This window comes from Poecilia reticulata, chromosome 17 (assembly GCF_904066995.2).
Source record: "Poecilia reticulata chromosome 17, P_reticulata-male-v2, whole genome shotgun sequence".
In the NCBI taxonomy this organism is placed as follows: domain Eukaryota; kingdom Metazoa; phylum Chordata; class Actinopteri; order Cyprinodontiformes; family Poeciliidae; genus Poecilia; species Poecilia reticulata.
In genome coordinates this window covers 26,319,359-26,337,303 of record NC_088846.1, presented here as the reverse complement: position 1 = coordinate 26,337,303, position 17,945 = coordinate 26,319,359, and the positions used below count along the sequence as shown (strand labels likewise).

General features: G+C 37.3%; 1 protein-coding gene across 2 annotated transcripts in view; it reads left to right on the top strand.

Moving 5' to 3' along the window:
• cntnap3 (contactin associated protein family member 3) overlaps window positions 1–17,945 on the top strand; it is a 114,629-nt gene that overhangs the window by 55,173 nt on the left and 41,511 nt on the right. For both annotated transcript variants that reach the window (XM_008433926.3, XM_008433924.3), the window contains exons 6-14: window positions 3,289–3,464; window positions 3,550–3,696; window positions 5,379–5,646; window positions 9,426–9,575; window positions 9,657–9,825; window positions 12,035–12,141; window positions 13,112–13,231; window positions 14,538–14,738; window positions 15,944–16,106. In XM_008433926.3, coding sequence (XP_008432148.2) covers window positions 3,289–3,464; window positions 3,550–3,696; window positions 5,379–5,646; window positions 9,426–9,575; window positions 9,657–9,825; window positions 12,035–12,141; window positions 13,112–13,231; window positions 14,538–14,738; window positions 15,944–16,106 — 1,501 coding nt within the window. The remainder of the gene's footprint in view (window positions 1–3,288; window positions 3,465–3,549; window positions 3,697–5,378; window positions 5,647–9,425; window positions 9,576–9,656; window positions 9,826–12,034; window positions 12,142–13,111; window positions 13,232–14,537; window positions 14,739–15,943; window positions 16,107–17,945) is intronic.

The following is a 17,945-nucleotide window of genomic DNA, read 5'->3' as shown; positions in this document are numbered from 1 at the left end:
TGATGATATAAAACAGACACCAATGTTTCATCTTTTCATGTCTGCTTGCAAACTCTTTCTCAATAGTCAATATTTACAATCCCATCAGAAGGAGCTTATTGATTACAGATGACATCTATTACAATTCAGATCACAATCTGGTGCAAGGACTCATTTGCTTGGAGCAATATTTGGCTTTTATGTTCTGCACCTCAATTTTTCAGAGCAAAAATTCAAAGCGCTCCATTTTACGACGGAGTATAAGGACGACTGTAGATGCAAAAAAGGAGTAGTACACTTCCGCTAAAAACAATCAGAAGTTTTCAGATTAATCTCAGAAATTTTCCAGAAAAAAATCTGAATTTTTTTCAAAAGTCAACATTTCTTTACAAAATTTTTGAAAACTTTCCCGGTGTTTTTCTGGTACATTTTTGGCTTTTCAAACTCAGACATTTCAAAGTTGTTTTTTTTCCTCTAGAACATTTCTGAGATTGATCTCAATTTTTTTTCTTGGCAAATTTTTGATTTTTGGAACTCAGAAATCTCCTTGTTTTTTTTTAAAAGAAAATCTGAAATCACAATTTCCGATTTGTTTTGGTGGAAATTTTCCACTCTTTTTTCTACCTACAGTAGCCCTGATATGCTTGTCATGACATGATGTGTCTACATAATCCTTGAATGCTTTTTTGCCACTGTTACGGCCCGCCTGTGGGTCACAACATAAAGAAGTCCAGACCAAGGCATATAATACAAAAGGCTTTATTCAAGCTCTGGCTGGACATGAAGGTACTGGAGAATCGTGGCAAAGAAACAAAAGGGTGGGAGCATTCACGAACCAGCCAGCAGTTGGCCGTCGGATTCGGGCCGCTCCCCTCGCCCTGCCTCACCAGATCATTCGCCCTACAACCAAGAACCGGAAAACCTCGGCTTGGCCAACGATCCCCAGTCCCAGCAACACAAAGAAAGTTAACAAACAGAAAAACACATTGAAGGAGCGTGAGCGAGGCTTGGAAAACACCCCAGCAGCCAGGAGCTCTTCCCAACTTCCTCGCTCCCCTGGTGGGTGGGGCTTGATCCCTTTAAACTCTCGCCAGCCAATCAACTGCAAGAAAAGAATAGCAATTAAACAGGGATTCATTCACAATGGTGACAGGTGCCCGTCACAGCCACTATACCACAAAATATATTCAATACATTTTATTTAGATTTTCTGTAATGGACCAATGCAATTGTGTGTATAAAAGTGGAAGGAAAGTGATTTTCAAATTGTTTTCAAACATAAATCGGAAAAACCATCCGCCTATTGGTAAATGGAGTCCATTTTTGTGTAAATCAATATTTGTATAAATAAATACAATTGTTCTCTTATTATTCAATCCGTCGTCTGAAACATTACTGTCAATCATTGTGAAGGCAGCATTGAAAAACATTCATATCCACAATCCCCAAAAAGCTGATTCAGGGGCTAAAATATGGACAGATCTCACTTCAGAAGAAAACTTGTGACATAGTTTAAGTGCAAAGCTTCCCAATTTTACATGTTAATAATGTATTTAGCTAATTGGACCGACTTTTACTGCCGTCAATCATCACATTAATGCATATTTTCAGCTGCAGAATCTCACAAAGTTTGTTAGTGACATTTTGATGAAGAAAATTCTTCAAAATGCATGTTAATCATAATCAATATTGTAATCACACATATCATTTTCCTTCTATTTCACGGTTATCCTCTACTCCAGGGGTGTCAAACTGCAGTCCTGAAGGGCTGCTGTCCTGCAGTTTTTAGATGTGCCACAGGTACAAAACACCTGAATCAAATGGCTTAATTACCTCCTCAGTTCTCCAGAGCCTTGCTAATTACTTAATTATTCTATTCAGGTGTGGTGCAGCAGAGGCACTTCTAAAAGTTGCAGGACACCGGCCCTCGAGGACTGGAGTTTGACACCCCTGCTCTACTCTATTGCAACTGTGATATATGCACATATAAAGGCTACTGAAATTGAAATAGTGAGAGGGTTATGTTTTTTTTTGCAAACTGTACATTTATTGATGCCTAAAATGAATGGCCCTTTGTTTCAACCTGCAAAACGTTCAGTAATGGGTGGGTGGAGCTGCAGACTGTGATGTGGAAGAGCAAAGACAGAAACTACTTCATAAATGAATATCAATTCATTCTCCTTGTTTGCACTCTCATATTGATTCCCGTTTTTGCTTTTTCTTTTCAATTATTCAAGTTGTAATGAAATCTGCCCTCTGGAGAGATTCTATCTTGCAGTCTTCTTCCTGGTCTCACTACTTCATACGAACTAATAACTGTTCCATTAATCAATGCAAGTCAAGAAATCTAATTTACTTTCATGTTGTGCCGTCGTCTTTTATTGACTGCTGCTTCTTTTTTTTTGTTTTTAATATACTAAAAGTTTCACAGCATTTTTCTCCATGTAAGTGAAGTTGCAGTTTTTACTTTAAACCTTTAGTGAAATATGTTACACTGCAAACAACACAAAATCGTACAAAGCATTTTAGTCCATTTTCTAACTTTAATAACTTACTATAATTGAAATAATATAAAATTAATTTACAAGGAACTTTTCAGCAAGATTTATGATCTTGTTTTATGTCAGTTATTTCTTAATATTGATGTAAATGCACTTGCTAGATTGGCAGATTCTTTACTTATAACAAGACACTTTTTCCATGTTATAAGTAGTGTAAATAATACTCTTTTAATCTATATCTCTTAATCTAATCTTTTAATCTAAGGATTTATTTACTTGAACAAAGTAACCAAGTGAATTTTTTCTTATTTCAAAAAGCACTTGGTAAGATTTTGTGTTTTTGCAGTGTAAACTCACAAAATATTAAAACATGTTTGTCTTTTACCAAACTTTACATTTTCTCTCTGAAGTTAAAACTGATGTTGCCTTGTTAATATCTTATGCATTTTTAATGCTATATTGTATTCAGTTCTTTCTACTCTTCCGTCTTACAGCAGAAACAAGTTTTTTTCTCTCAGTTCTTTGGGGATTCTGGAATGCATCCACTAATTCGGGTCTGCTGGTGCTCATTTATGATTAATGATGCATTCCCTCTGTAGTCTTTCAAATTAGGCTTCATAACATATTTGGCTTGTTTTTCGCTGCTGGTATATAGATGTTGACAGGAGTCTCCAGCGAATTTGGAGAAGGTGACCTCGCCCTGATCCCCCCTGTAGTCTGAACTGAATGAAAACATTCAGAGCAGAAAAGAAACTTTTACACTTTTGAAAACTTGATAACTTAATTTTTTTTGTCTACTTAATTTTAGGTAGGACTTCATCTGCTGAACCTCGACGTCTTGCAGCTCTTGGAAGCCTTTTGGATGATCAGCATTGGCACCATGTGGCAGTGGAGCTACACGGCCTTCACCTCAACCTCACAGTGGATAAACACACGCTGCGGGTTAAAATCCCGCCACAGTTCCACCACCTCGACATACAAGAGGTCTGATGAACCGAAAAGCTGCTTCAGCTAACAGCATAAATCCACGGTTCTGAGTTGCTAATAACCTGTGTGTTTGGGATCACAGCTGAGCGTGGGGGCAGGTCAGGCTCTCGGGTCTCACAAGCCATTTCACTCCAAGACGAACTTCCACGGCTGCCTGGAAAACCTGCTGTTCAACGGTCTCAACCTGATCGGACTCGCCAAAGTCAAGGACCACAAAGTTTCTCTCGTGGTAAGTTTAATCCACCACCAGGACTCACTCCTCTGCTAGGAGTATCTGCTCAGACTGGCTTGAAAAAAAAGATCCGTGGCTACGTTCACACAGCAGGTCTTGATGCTGAATTACATTTTTTTTTCTGAAGTCTTATGTTGTTGTTTGCAGGTCGTTCAAGCTGCCAAACAAACCCGACTGTAATGAGACTTGTGTGTGAACAGTTTATGTCCCCAAAGTGACCTGCATGCGCAGACGAAAACGTTGATGTCGCTTACTGAAGTAACGATAAATGGATTATGGATCGATTTAAAAGTTTATTCACCAATAAGAGCCGACAGGATTATCTAAGCTTTTCTAAGAAAGCTTAGAAAACGAAAGCACAATTAAGTGCAAATATCTTAGAACATTTCAATTAAGACAAAACTAACTTATAAGTAAGTTTTCAGCACAACATAGGAGTTTGTTTTAAGTCTATAATTCCTTAATATTGATGAGAAAGTATTAGATATAAGTGAAATAATCTGCCAGTACTTTTTCATCAATATTAAGGAATTGATGTGAAACAAACTCATATGTTGTTTTGAAAAGTTACTTATAAGTTAATTTTGTCTTATTTCAAGTGTACCAAGATATTTGAACTTGGAACTGGTAAGATTGTGTTTTTGCAGTGTAATTATTTCTTTGTATGTTTTTATTGTTGTAAATGATTAGAAATAATTTACCAGGTTCCAGTTAGAATCGTTTATTATTTTTTTGTGGCTGGGGCTAAGTTTGGTTACCTGCTTGCCTTTTTTAGTTTCATCTTGAGATGAAGATGCTTCTTTATAAATAAGAAGGTGAAGAAACAAAAACATTAAAGACAGCAGAAAGAGAAACTTGACATTTAAAGTGTCCTAATAGTGTTTTTCCCTTTTCCCGACATTAAAGGAGCCATCGCTCCTTTAATGTCGCTCCTCACAAAAGTGTGAGGAACTCCTGCTGGGGATATTAAAAGCAAATTCAAACTGTGGACGAACATGTTCAGACTCTTGAAGTCATGTGTTGTAATGAGGCTCTAACTCTGAAAGGGACTGTCAGCAAACTTACGGCCACTTCCACTGCAGAAAACTACAAAGTGCTTTTTAACGTTCTGCGGAGGACGCTTAACAAGAAAAGAGGTGGATGAGATATCTTGTCAGTTCCCAGGGTTTTTAAGGTAACGTTTTCATGAGGCAATGAAGCCTTTTGAGACTTGAATCATTGCACGGCATTTTAAGTGCACCGCAAAGAGTTTTTACATGTCGTCTGTGCTTCCATTGCATGGTAAAAGCAACTGGGGATAAAACTCCCCACATATCTGCTGGCGCTGTTATAGTTTACTGCTGCAGCCGGAGCAACGGACAGTTTCATCATCACTACTGAGAACAACAATCTGATGATGCAGGGCGCTCTCTTCTTTCTGTTTCTGATTCTTTATCTGTTTTACCTTTGCGTGAGGTGACTTTGGTATTTTAAGTATTCGTTTCTAATCTTATCCCAAGCTTTGCTGTTATCAATATGGAAATACAGTTGTCCTCCTTAAGGAGACTCGCTGATGAGATCACCGTGACAGAGGCCACATCAACGCGCCCTCTGCAGCTGATTAATATTCATGTTTTCTGATGCTTTATCTCTCCAGCAGTCATTTAGTTCACTCTAAGTTTTCTTTTTTGTTTTTCAAGGGCAATGTGACCTTTTCCTGTGCCGAGCCAGTTGCTGTTGCCGTAACGTTTCCCGGCCTCCAGAGCTTCCTCCAGTTGCCGTGGACAACGCCATCATCTTCGGGGAGCGTGTCGATTGGGTTTCGGTTTCGGACCTGGAACAAGGCGGGGCTTTTGCTCACCTTTGAACTCCCTCAACAAGGAGGCGTGGCCTGGTTGTTTCTGAGCGAGGCGAAACTCCGCCTCCAGATCCAGAAAGGAGGACGGGTTCTGCTGGAGCTCAGCGCAGGTCAGCTGAACGTCACTTCTAGACTACAATTTAATCAGTACTCCAATGTCATAGGAAACCATGAACAAGCAGCAAAGTTTAGTCACAGTTATATATCTGCATATGTTTCAGGATGTTGTGCATCCCTTAAAACACATATGTCAAAGTCAAGGCCCGCGGGCCACATCCGGCCCGCAAATCAATTATCTATGGCCCCCTGAATGATATTTAATTACTATGAGAACCGGCCCGCAAGCCAGAGCCGCCCGCTCGTGTTTTGCCTGCAAACACTACATTTCCCATAATGCAACGGTAGCCCGCGAAGTGACTACAGCGCGCCCAAACGGCTTCATTATTCATCAGCTCAGAGCCTCACCCCGAACATTGATGAACTTGTACAAAAGATGAGACACCTCCAAGTATCAGGCTCAGCCTCAGACAAGTGAGCATCACAGAGCAGTAACGTATTTTCAGTTTATAAGTTTCAGTTAAATTTTTACATTTGTTTCTACAAGACGTGATTTTTCTTTGAATGAAGTATTGTTTTGTCTGTGTGCCATATATTTTTGTATTTTATTTTATTTTTTTGTATTTATTTTTCAGTTGAATGGATTCAGGTAAAATTGCAGATAAGAGCCATGAGAAAGAATACAACTGATTTGATTTATTTTTTTACTTTACTATTTGAAAGCAGTGATCGGTAGGATCATAGAGCAGCACAGTAATGCATTTTCAGTTTATAATGCATGCACTTTGATTTATGCATTTATCTTGATATTAAGAAACATATTTTGTTTTTAAAAACAATTAAATTTGTTGCTGTTTGCCTCTTGAAAAATGTTTTCCCTTGAAGTTACTGACAGAGCCATAACAAAATATTGCTTTATTCATTTAATCGTTAAATAATACACTCTGTTAGGTCTTGGTTCAATAGGCTATGTGCAATCATTTCAATATGTTTTAATAAACATTAAACCAGTCCGGCCCTCGGCTTGTAGCAAATTTGTTTTTTTGGCCCTCTGTGTATTTGACTTTGACATCCCTGCCTTAAAACAATCGGAACGAGTGTAAACATTATAGAGCCATTATAAAGCCACTCCAGTAACACTTTATTTGAAGGGGTGTGCATAAGACGGACATAATACCTGCCATAAACATGAAGGAGTCCTCATGAATGTCTTCTTGAAGTGTTATTTGGTAAATAATTACACTTTTAATGTAAAGTTGCACTAAAAGTTGCATTAAAAGTCCATTAAATGTGTCAGTTTTGCATTATTCAGTAATTACACTTTAAATGCAAATTTTAATTAAAACTAGCATTAAAAGTGTCAATTTTGTATTAAAAGTGTCATTATTTACCGAAAAAACATTCATAAAGACTCCATTCATGAATTCATTAATCCACCCAAGCATGGCCATCTTGTTTGACAAGCATGTTTTACAGAATCAATTTTTTTTTTCAACTTTGATGTCAGGTCAATATATTTAGTTTAAGTCCTCATGTTAAACAAACAGAAATAAATTAATTTTGACAAACTTAATTTGACTATAAATTAACTCAATATTTTCTAACTTGGAAATCCATTCTTTTTGTATATTTTTTCTTCACCGTTAGCGCACGGAACAGTTCATACACGAGCTTGATTAACAGCGTGAAGACCCTCCTCCTGGATCTGATTGGTTGTTTTTGACCAGGATTTCTGCAAACTGCAATAGTAGCACTGGGAAGAGTTTTTGTTTTCTTCCATTTCATATGACACAGTCTGAATAAATATGTAAAAAACATTTTTTTGTAAAAGTTATATACTGCAACTTTAAAGGGGAATTTAAAAAGATGCAGCGCACCAACATATATGCATATTGACAATGTTGCTGTTGCATTATAATCTGAACTATGTTTTTTACTGATATCTGATCACATGAAGACTCTGAAGTATGAAGTTTGTCTGAGTAGCACTGATTTTCGTCTTCCTCTCTTCATCTTGTCCCTAAACTCGGCGCCAGCGCTTCTCTTTGACTGCATGACAAATGGGTTTTGTCCCTCAGAAACCTGCATATGCCCAATTTGCAAGGGTGCATACTTTCCCCCGTTGGGAGCTTCGGGGGTGACTGACCTCTCTGCCAGGGGCCTTATCACAGCATTTATCTACTTTTGCTTGGAGAGTGGGATTGTTTAGCTGCTTTGTGAGATCCCATGTGTTGCAGCCAGAACAATGGAAAAAAGCCAAGTGCACAGCAGCCGTGTTGTAAAGTGTTGCTTTAATGTGCTACTTTATTTAGTCTGCTGTAAATGTGATTAGGCTGGAACCTTTCATTACTATCCAGTGTGAAGGAGCCCTACCTGGGGTGGACATTTATCATACAGTTTATCATTTATCATGATTTTTTTTTTATCATGATAAGAATTTTGATTTCTTGTTGCCATAATAGATTTCAGTTACTGATGGTACATTAAAATTCAATTCAATCCCTTTTATCCATATCAAATGTTATTAAAGCAATTTAAGAGCGGCGACGTAGGAAACAACTTTCCAAATACAAACACATTTCACCCACCTGTTATACAAAAAAATAAACTTCTGAGAGCCACTGCTATTTAGTTACTCCATGGAAATTTGTATGGACTTGCAAAGTTGTTCTATTATTTACTGTTTGTTATACAAAATCTATATACAATTTTACCTTATTAGCAATGACAATAGCTTTATGAATAAATATTAGATTACACATGTTGTTTGGTCCCTGGAAGAGGACGCTGTGCACAATATCCCAAGATGTTGAAATTATGTTGTTGAGCAAATCGTTGTCACAGGAAAAAAAATTGGCAAAGGACATAATGAGATATTGATGCACTTCAACAACAAACAGATACGGAGGGCTGACAAAGCTCTGCGTGGGTTTGGAACAAGTCAATCACAGAAAGAGTGCAACTAACCTGCTGCTGCTGTTTCTGCTGTCAATATGCATGAATGTGCCTTAAAATGCTGTTTTAATTATGAGACATGATTTCTAAAAAGCTGGCGACAGGCTTGCACTGTTAAAGCTCCAAATCTGTTTTTGACAAGTGTCTAGTGTACATACATTTGAAATAAGACAAAATAAACTCACAAGTATTTTTTTCAGCAAGATATAGGACCTTATTTTAAGTAAATTACTTTAAGAATGATTATAACTACATTTTCCCCATGTTTGAAATAATCTACCAGTGGAACTGACACTTTTAAAATCAATATTAAGGATTTACTGACTTAAAAAAGGTCATATTTTTTGCTGAAAAGTTAATTTTGTCTTATTTCAAATGAACTAAGATATTTTCACTAGAAACTAGGCAAAAATACTTTGTAAGATTTTGTGTCTTTGCAGTACGGATTCGAGTTCCTACACTGCAAAAATACTAAATCTTACCAAGTATTTTTATCTAGTTTCTAGTGCAAATGTTTTATCACACTTCAAATAAGACAAAACTAATGCATAAATAACTTTTTAACAAGATATAAGACCTTGTTTTACGTAAAGAAATTTCTTAAAATTGATGAAAAGATTTTTGTTCCACTGGCAGATTATTTCACTTGTAACATGATAAAAATGTCTTGTTATAAAGTGAAATAATCTGTTAATGGAACTAATTTTTTCATCAATATTAAGGAATTAAAAGTTCCCGTATCTTGCTGAAAAGTTACTTGTAGTTTAATTTTGTCTTATTTTGAGATATTCGTCCTAGAAGCCAGACCAACAAAACTTGTTAGATTTTATGTTTTTGCAGTGTAAGGAAGGTTTTTAAATAGGAATCTATCTTTAAGGTTCTGCACTCAGTGACGGCCAGTGGCATTCAGTGGCACTGACCTCCAGGCGAAGTCATCTGACTGTCTCTGTGGATAAAGATGAAGGCGGCAGTGCTCAGGCCAGCCCCTCATTTCCTGTCGCAGTAGAAAGTCACATCTTCTTCGGTGGTAAGAGCAGAAACAGATCCTAACTGAGCAGTTCAGACTAAAGAATTAAACTTCAGCATCATAACTGTCTTGTCTTCTCAGGATGTCCTGCTGGAGACGCTCCAGGATGCAGAAACCACTTCAGTTCCTTCCAGGGCTGCATGCGTTTACTCAGTCTGGACGGCAGGATTATGGACCTGATCGCGGTGCAACAGAAGCAGCTGGGAAATTACAGCAACCTGCAGATTGACATGTGTGGAATAATCGACAGGTTTGTATTTTAGACTATCTTGATTACTCTTTCTTATCCGTGGTGCAGACAGTTCTGGAAATTTGGCTCTTCATACGCACAAAGACAAAGTTTTAATTGACGTGACACAGAAAGTGTGACACTTACAAAAAAGCTTTATTTGAACCTTTAAGACGCAGTTTTGTATAGTTAAGACAGAAAACAAATCTAATCTTCCAGTTCTTCCTTTGCTTCTTTCTTTCTCTTTCCCCCTTCCTTCTTTTCATCCATCCATCCATCCATCCATCCATCCATCCATCCATCCATCCATCCATCCATCCATCCATCCATCCATCCATTTTCTCCTTTGTCCCTTCCTTAGCTCTTTCCTTCCTTCCTCAAATTCTGCATTTTAAATTTTTAAGGTGTTTTATTGTTGGATCTTTAAGTGAAATCTCATCAGAGATATGTAGCTCCCACAGGCAGCGACTTTTCTCTGATCATTTATAATCCACGGTGTTCAGGCGACTGTGGTCACATGTTTGTAGTCAACAAATAATTAGGTTATGCAACTTCTACTTTCTGAATTTTTTTTATTTACCTCAGGATAATGTTTTGCATTTACAGTAATTACCATGTGACAAAATGAAAGTATCACACTCTATGACTGCTCAGAATCTGCTCGAATCTCAGAGGTTAGAAGACGCGGAAATGCGAAGGAAAAGATGTGGAGGAAAGCTAATCGTTTTTCTGTTTTGGCTTTACACCAAACAGCGGCACGATTAATGAGACAATTGCAGCAATTATAAACCCGATTTTAGAGCCTGAGAGGAAACAAGACAGTCACTAAAAAACCTAAACACACACACAGCGGCTCTCCACATAAACAACCACAGGATGTGAACATGGACTCAGACACTAGTATCCACAAATCCTCGGCAGATAGGGTAAGAGACTGCTTGAATGATTTTAATTAAATGTCTCTCAGCTTTTGCATCACAATTCATCAGACTACAGCTCCTCCACAGATCTGACTTTTCAGTTGGAACAAAGAGGGGGAAAAAAAAATCCGTTTTCCTGTAAAAACAGAAAAATATACAGTGTGTTCCCTCTGTGTTATCCTTCTGATTTGACATGAGCCACCTGGGACAATTTCTGCAGGAATGTCAGGTGGAAAATGAACTCAGCAACACTGTTTCAGCATGGTACCTTATATTCCTCAGCAGGTTATTACTGTATTTTCTACAGGGGGAGGGGTGAGGCAGGTTAGTGTTGCTGCAACCAGCAAAGAGTATTATTAGACAAACAGTCCATTAACAGCACAAATTGAATGCAATCCGGAGGGAGCTCTGCATTACCTCTGTACCCCACAACTCCACATATTTTGCTTTTTCTACCTTGACAAACAGGTCTGTTCAAAACAACAGAACAAAAAGGAGCATTTCTTCAGAAGCCTAACATAAAAGGATTCAACACTACACACAAAGCGGATTTTTAAAAAAAACTGAACTGTACATTTTATCAACTATTTTTATGCCAACTTAACTATTTTATGGTCACAGGAAAGACTTAGTCTTTCTGTTAAATCATTAAGATCAATAAGTGATCAAAACAAAAGCCTGGTGCTGCTAATCAACGTACCTGACTGATCATTATCAGTAGCTGCGCTTCCATTACAAATGTGCGCAAAATTTTGGCCGCATTCTGCAAATTATGAAAAAAAATAAATAAATAGCGGCGTTTTCTTTAAAATCACGTGACTGTTTCTTCTTTAGATTTTAACAGCAGCTTGCATCCATTAATGTTGCACTACTGCCATCTCTTGGATTTTATTATTCATTGCCTTTCGTCGATTTCTCCTAATGAGACCAGTATTTTTCAAAAAGCGAAATATATTTCCTTTTCCTTCATTACTATGAAGCAACCACATTTTCAAATTTCAGTTCCTTATTAAAACATATTTCCATTTTCAATAATCGAATACATTTATTCACGCAATATGTCATTAAAGAAAACAACATCCTCCAATTACTTCCTGTCATCTTCTTCTTCGTGGTTTTTACCGGCGTCAACATCCGGTTGTTGATCATGTGACTCATGTGAGGCAAAAAAAAAAAAAAAGTGTTCCATCGCGGTTTTGCGAAATAAATCAATTTGAGTGGGCAAACATCTGATAAATCCCACACTCAGACTAATCACAGGCATCAGCAGACTAAAGAAATGTTAAAATCTTTCCGCATTTGTGTTTTAGGTGTTCTCCGAGTCGCTGTGAACATGGCGGCCTCTGCAGTCAGACCTGGACCGTCTTCCACTGTAACTGCTCCGACAGCGGCTACAGCGGCGCCACCTGCCACAGCTGTGAGTCAGAGATACGAGCATTATTCCTACGAATAAATAGTAAAAGTTTACATGTTGTGTTTTTAGGCTGAGATAAATTTTTTTTTATCTCGGTTCTTTTTTAATTATTCGCTTTCTGTTTTTACAAATCTGTTTTGCTTGTTTGTATCATTTCTAAAATATTGTACTCGAAGTTTCAATGAGTTTAACTGTATAAATATTGCACCACAAAAACAAAAATCTTAGTTTCTAATGCAATTATCTTAGTACACTTGAAATAAGACAAACTTAAGTTACAAGTAACCTTTCAGCAAAATGTAGGAGCTTAAAATAAATTAATATTTACAAAACAGTTCTAGTTAAATTGGCAGATTATTTCACTTATAAGAACAAATATTTGAAATAATCTGCCAATGGAATGAGTACTTTTTCATTAATATTAATGAATTATTGACCTAAAACAAGCTCCTAAATCTTGCTGAAAAGCCATAAGTTAGTTTTTTTTTTTCAAGTGTACTATGACGTTTACTAAAACTTCTTGGTAGGATTTTGAGTTTTTGCAGTGCAACATAAGTTTAAATGATCGCCGATCATTTATGATTTTTTCTGGTCACATATCTTCCTCGCTCTCCTTCCAGTTTTTAATAACGCATTGCACAACTTTTAATCAAGTTTTAGTAGCTTCTGCAATTTCTTTAGATATTTTCTCAATGATTTGATCCATTTTAAATAAACATCTGTGTCTGTCTGCATGTTTTTTAAAGAAGTCAGTTGGAGTTAAACAACTTGTTGCCTGCTGAAAGTTAATCTTCGATGTAGCAATTATCTGAAAGGAGGTTATTTGCAAACTCTAGTCAGAGAAATTTTTTTGTCCAGTGTGTTTCCATGTGAAGCAGCAATCATGATCTTTTCCAGCAGTGTTTGGTCTTCATCCCTGTCTCTGCTCCTGTAGGCGACTTCCTGACGATGTTCTCATTATTTTTCCTCCCAGCTGTGTATGAGCAGTCCTGTGAAGCGTACAAACACAGCGGCAACACGTCGGGATATTTTTACATCGACGTGGACGGCAGCGGACCCATCAAGCCACAGCTGGTCTACTGCAACATGACAGGTATCACACACACACACACACACACACACACACACACACACACACACACACACACACACACACACACACACACACACACACACACACACACACACACACACACACACACGCACACACACTGCAACTCTCTATTAAGTCATAACTTTGTTTTGAATGCTTGGAATTTGCATAATTGCAAATGATGACTCTTTACTCATCTCAGTCTGATTCACTTTATTTTCTACCTACCTGCCTGAAATGCTTCCTCTCGCCTGGTTACACAATCATCTTTATTATGATAGCATTGATGATTCTTATGCTTTTTAAAAAAAATCTCCATTATAACATCATTCAGTCATCCATCCTACCAGCCTCTTACCTGCTTACATTATGGTATTAACAGTGATAGGACAGTTGTTTCATAACATACAGCAGTTTTGGTGAAACTCAAATTGTTGTAGCTTATATGTCTGCAGGGAATTGATCACAATCATGTATATTAACCTGACTGAGGGGAAAGACTCTTATGTTGGAGATAAAATCTGTCTCGTCTTTAAGAGGTTTTATGCTTCGAAAAAACAAAAAAAAAAACGGAACATCTGGATTTATTTTACTCTTAAAAAGAAAGAGAAACATACAAAAAATATGTGATTCTGTTCCAAACAAGCAAAAGAAAAGAAGAACCACCCAGCCAGCGTACATAAATAAGTGGGTTTATCCATATTTTCTTTTTTGGGCCCACATGGAAAGAGTTTTGTGTTTTTCTGTTGTATTCCACAGACTATAATTTACATCTATAGGTCAGTTCAGTTAGGTTTAATAATATGTTTGGTTTGCACAACGACTCACAATCTTAAAGCACTTTGCAAGTTATACAATAATCTAGAACCTAATTTAGTCCAGTACATTTCAGATCAAAGAGAAAGTTCAGCATGCATGACCTTTCTTCTGCTAGATTCATTTCTGACAGCAGCAAGTGTTTCCACTCAACTCTTATCTGCTTGTTTGGTTAATTTTAACAAGCTTACATAATGATTTGCTGATTCAGAAACACAAAATCTTACCAAGTGTTTTGGTCATGTTTCTAGTGAAATGAGACTAAACTAACTTACAAGTAACTTTTCAGCTTTTGTTTTAGGTCAGTAATTCCTTAATATTATTTAAAAGTATTTATTACAAGTGAAACAAATTCCCAGTAGAAAATGATATTTTCTCATTTCTCAAAATACGGTTGAAGCTGGATTTAAAGACGAATCATACTGGATTATTTACACTCATTGCTTTCTTAGGATGTAATAATTAAATCAGCACATTTCTATATTTACAGAAAGCGACACATGGATGATTATCCAGCACAACAACACTGAGCTGACCAGACTGCGACCGGTTTCTGGTGTGGACCAACAATCGATCCACTTCAGCTACTCATCTGAAGAGGAGCAGCTTTTGGGCTCCATCAGCCAATCAGAGCACTGTGAACAGGAACTCTCCTACCACTGCAGGAAGTCCCGCCTTCTCAACACCCCAGGTAGAGATGCTCTTGTGTTTCTGTATTATTATTTCAAGGCAGAATGTGTAAAAGTGGTATTATGAACCATGAAGATGCATGAAACTGATTAATGTAGCTGAAATATCTCCCTATTGTTCACTTCAAGTAGGAAGATATGAACTTACAGATGGAAAAAACTAAGAATTTTCATCTGGAGTATTAAAATTTTAGGCTTAATTAGATTGCGGTTATTTTGCTCAAGAAGCAACCTTTTTGTTTTGTGCAGTTAAGAAAAATATGTTATTCTGGAGGAAGTCCTTGGTCTACATTCTTTCAATATGCTGTTCTTTTAATTGAATCAGTATCTTAATTTTCTGTCCTGTTTGGTGTGATACAGCTTTAAACAAGTTTAAATTTCTGTTAAGACTTGATATTAAAATCACATTATTAGTGGGGAGTTTTAAGGTAAGTCTAGGGCAGTGGTTCTTAACCTGGTTCGATCGAACCCCAGGGGTTCGGTGAGTCGGTCTCAGGGGTTCGGCGGAGCCTCTGCCGCAAAGGTAAAGACACACTTGTATAAAGTCATGATGACGCGCCGCTTTGCCATCACTTGCTCCAGAGGATCACGTTACATTGCTTAGCCAATCAGAGGATCACGTTACATTGCTTAGCCAATCAGAGCTGTGGAGGAGCACTGATTGAAGGAGATCCACTCTCAGCATGGATTTGAACGTGTGTCTTTAATTACTCAGCAAAGCTCACAGTTTTTACCAAATTCTATAGTCTAAATCTGCTCCTTAGTCGCATCTTTTCGGGGTTGGTACTGCCTCTAGTGGTGTGGGGGTGGTAACACAACTAATATAATTACATTACTAAATCAAAGTCTTTTGTGTGTCGGGATGGGGGGTGGGGAGAGGTGGATTAAGAAGGGTTCGGTGAATGCGCATATGCAATACCTCAAAAAAGGTTAAGAACCACTGGTCTAGGTTATTCCAACAAGTCGATTTTCTTTAATGATGTGAGTTATAATTAGTCAATATAATTATATAATTTACATCTAAACTAAGAACTAGTTTCACCAGGTGTTTGATATTTGATTTCTATGTTGATTAATTATAATTATGTGTAAAGTAACCTGAAGTCCACGTGGACATTTGGAGTAAACTCGTCCAAAAAAACATCGATAAAGAGATGATTTTTGTTAAAGTTTTCATGTAGCCATTCTGTGTGTGTGTGTGTTTCAGAGGGGTCTCCGTTCAGCTGGTGGCTCGGCGGCCGCGCCCCCGGCCGTGAGCAGACGTACTGGGGAGGAGCTCATCCAGGCAGCCAGCAGTGTGGCTGTGGCCTGCAGGGCGACTGCCTGGATCCACAACACTACTGCAACTGTGACGCAGACAGATTGGAGTGGTACTGACTATTATAGACATGTACAGTCGTCTGTCATGTGGTTTTCCAATCATATTTGGACATCCATCCATCCAGACATCTATCTACACCCGCTTATCCTTGCAAGGTTGTAGGGGAGTTAATAGTGCCTATCTCCAGCAGCCATCATTCGAGAGGTGGGGAACATCCTGGACAGATCGCCAGTCCATCACAGAGCAACACAAAGACACACAGGACAAAAACACCCCCCCCCCCCCACACACACACACACACTTATGTAAAGATAATTTATTATAGTCTTTTAACTTGAGAACTCATGCAAGCAGAGGGAGAAAAATAATCTGCAAGTGAAACTAGTTTCCTTTTTTAAATCGGTATTACAAAATTACTGACATAAAACAAGCTCTGTCTTAGCAGTTTTGAAATACTTCTATGGAATAATAATGTTACATTTCCAAAAGAAAATGTCAATAAGTGTCAGTAATATTTTTTATATATTCTTTTCTTGTCATTAGGTTTGAGACCATCTACAGGATACACTGCAAAAACACAAAATCTTACCAAGTAGTTTGTTCAGTGCTAGTATCTTAGTACACTTGAAATAAGTCAAAACTAACTTACAAGTAACTTTTCAGCAAGAAATAGGAGCTAGTTTTAATTAAAAAATTAATTAATATTAATGAAAATGTATCTGTTCTATTGGAAGATTATTTAATTTATAACAAGACATTGTTCCAATGTCATAAGTGAAATAATCTGCCATTGGAACTAGTACTTTTCCATTTAAACTAAGGAATTATTGACCTAAAACAAGCTTCTGTGTCTTGCTGAAAAGTTACTTATTAGTTAGTTTAGTCTTAATTTAAGTTTTCTAAGGTATTTGCATTATAAACTAGACAGAAACTACTTGGTAAGATTTTGTTTTTGTAGTGCAAAGACTTATTGATAAATATAAACTTGCAAAACGAGGTCAAAGGCCAGATCCTGAGATACTGTGGAGTGACTTGAAATGCTCTGCTGTATCAGCGTCACTGATCTTTCGACTAGTAATAAACAATATGGATGCTATTTTGTTATATTCTTCACCTAACTGCTGATACAGACTAAAAACAGCAGTTCTTTCTGACCCCATCTGCCTTGCAGTGCAGCTTGCCACACAGAAATGATTAACGATCAGCGAAGAAAACATGTCAAAATCAGAATGAAGTTATACGAACGCTCAGCCGAAATCTACACGCAGAAAATAAACGAGCCTCTCGCCACGTCTGAACCTTTCACCTCGCTCCGCTTCACACGAGTGACTGGCAACGCACCATTTGCAACTTCAGTAGTTTAGCAAACACCAAATCATCTGGAATAACCTGACAAGGCAAAAACAAAAAAAAACTACTTTAACCTTTGATCATGTAAGCACAGAGCAACACCCACCTGCAAATCCTGACTTCCATTATAATGTTTTTTCACAGAAAAGAGCTACTACTGCTGCGCCTCCATATTTTATCAGGCTTAAAACATTCTGTGCATCTCTGCTTTAAATCCTGGTCGTTGATTTTTGTTATCCTGAATTTTTACTCTGCAAAAATGATAGCAATTATAAAGATGAAGATGGTAGTAAAAGTTTAATTTTCAAACAACACTGCAAAAATACAAAATCTTACCAAGTATTTTTGTTTCTAGTGCAAATATCTTGGTTCATATGAAACTAACGTAAAAGTAACTTTTCAACAAGAAATAGGAGCTTGTAAGTCAATAATTCTTGATAAAGAAAAGTTCTAGTTCCATTAGCATACTTTATTTCTGACAAAAATACAATTTTCCTGTTTTAAGTGAATAAAATCTACAACTGGAATTAGTATTGTT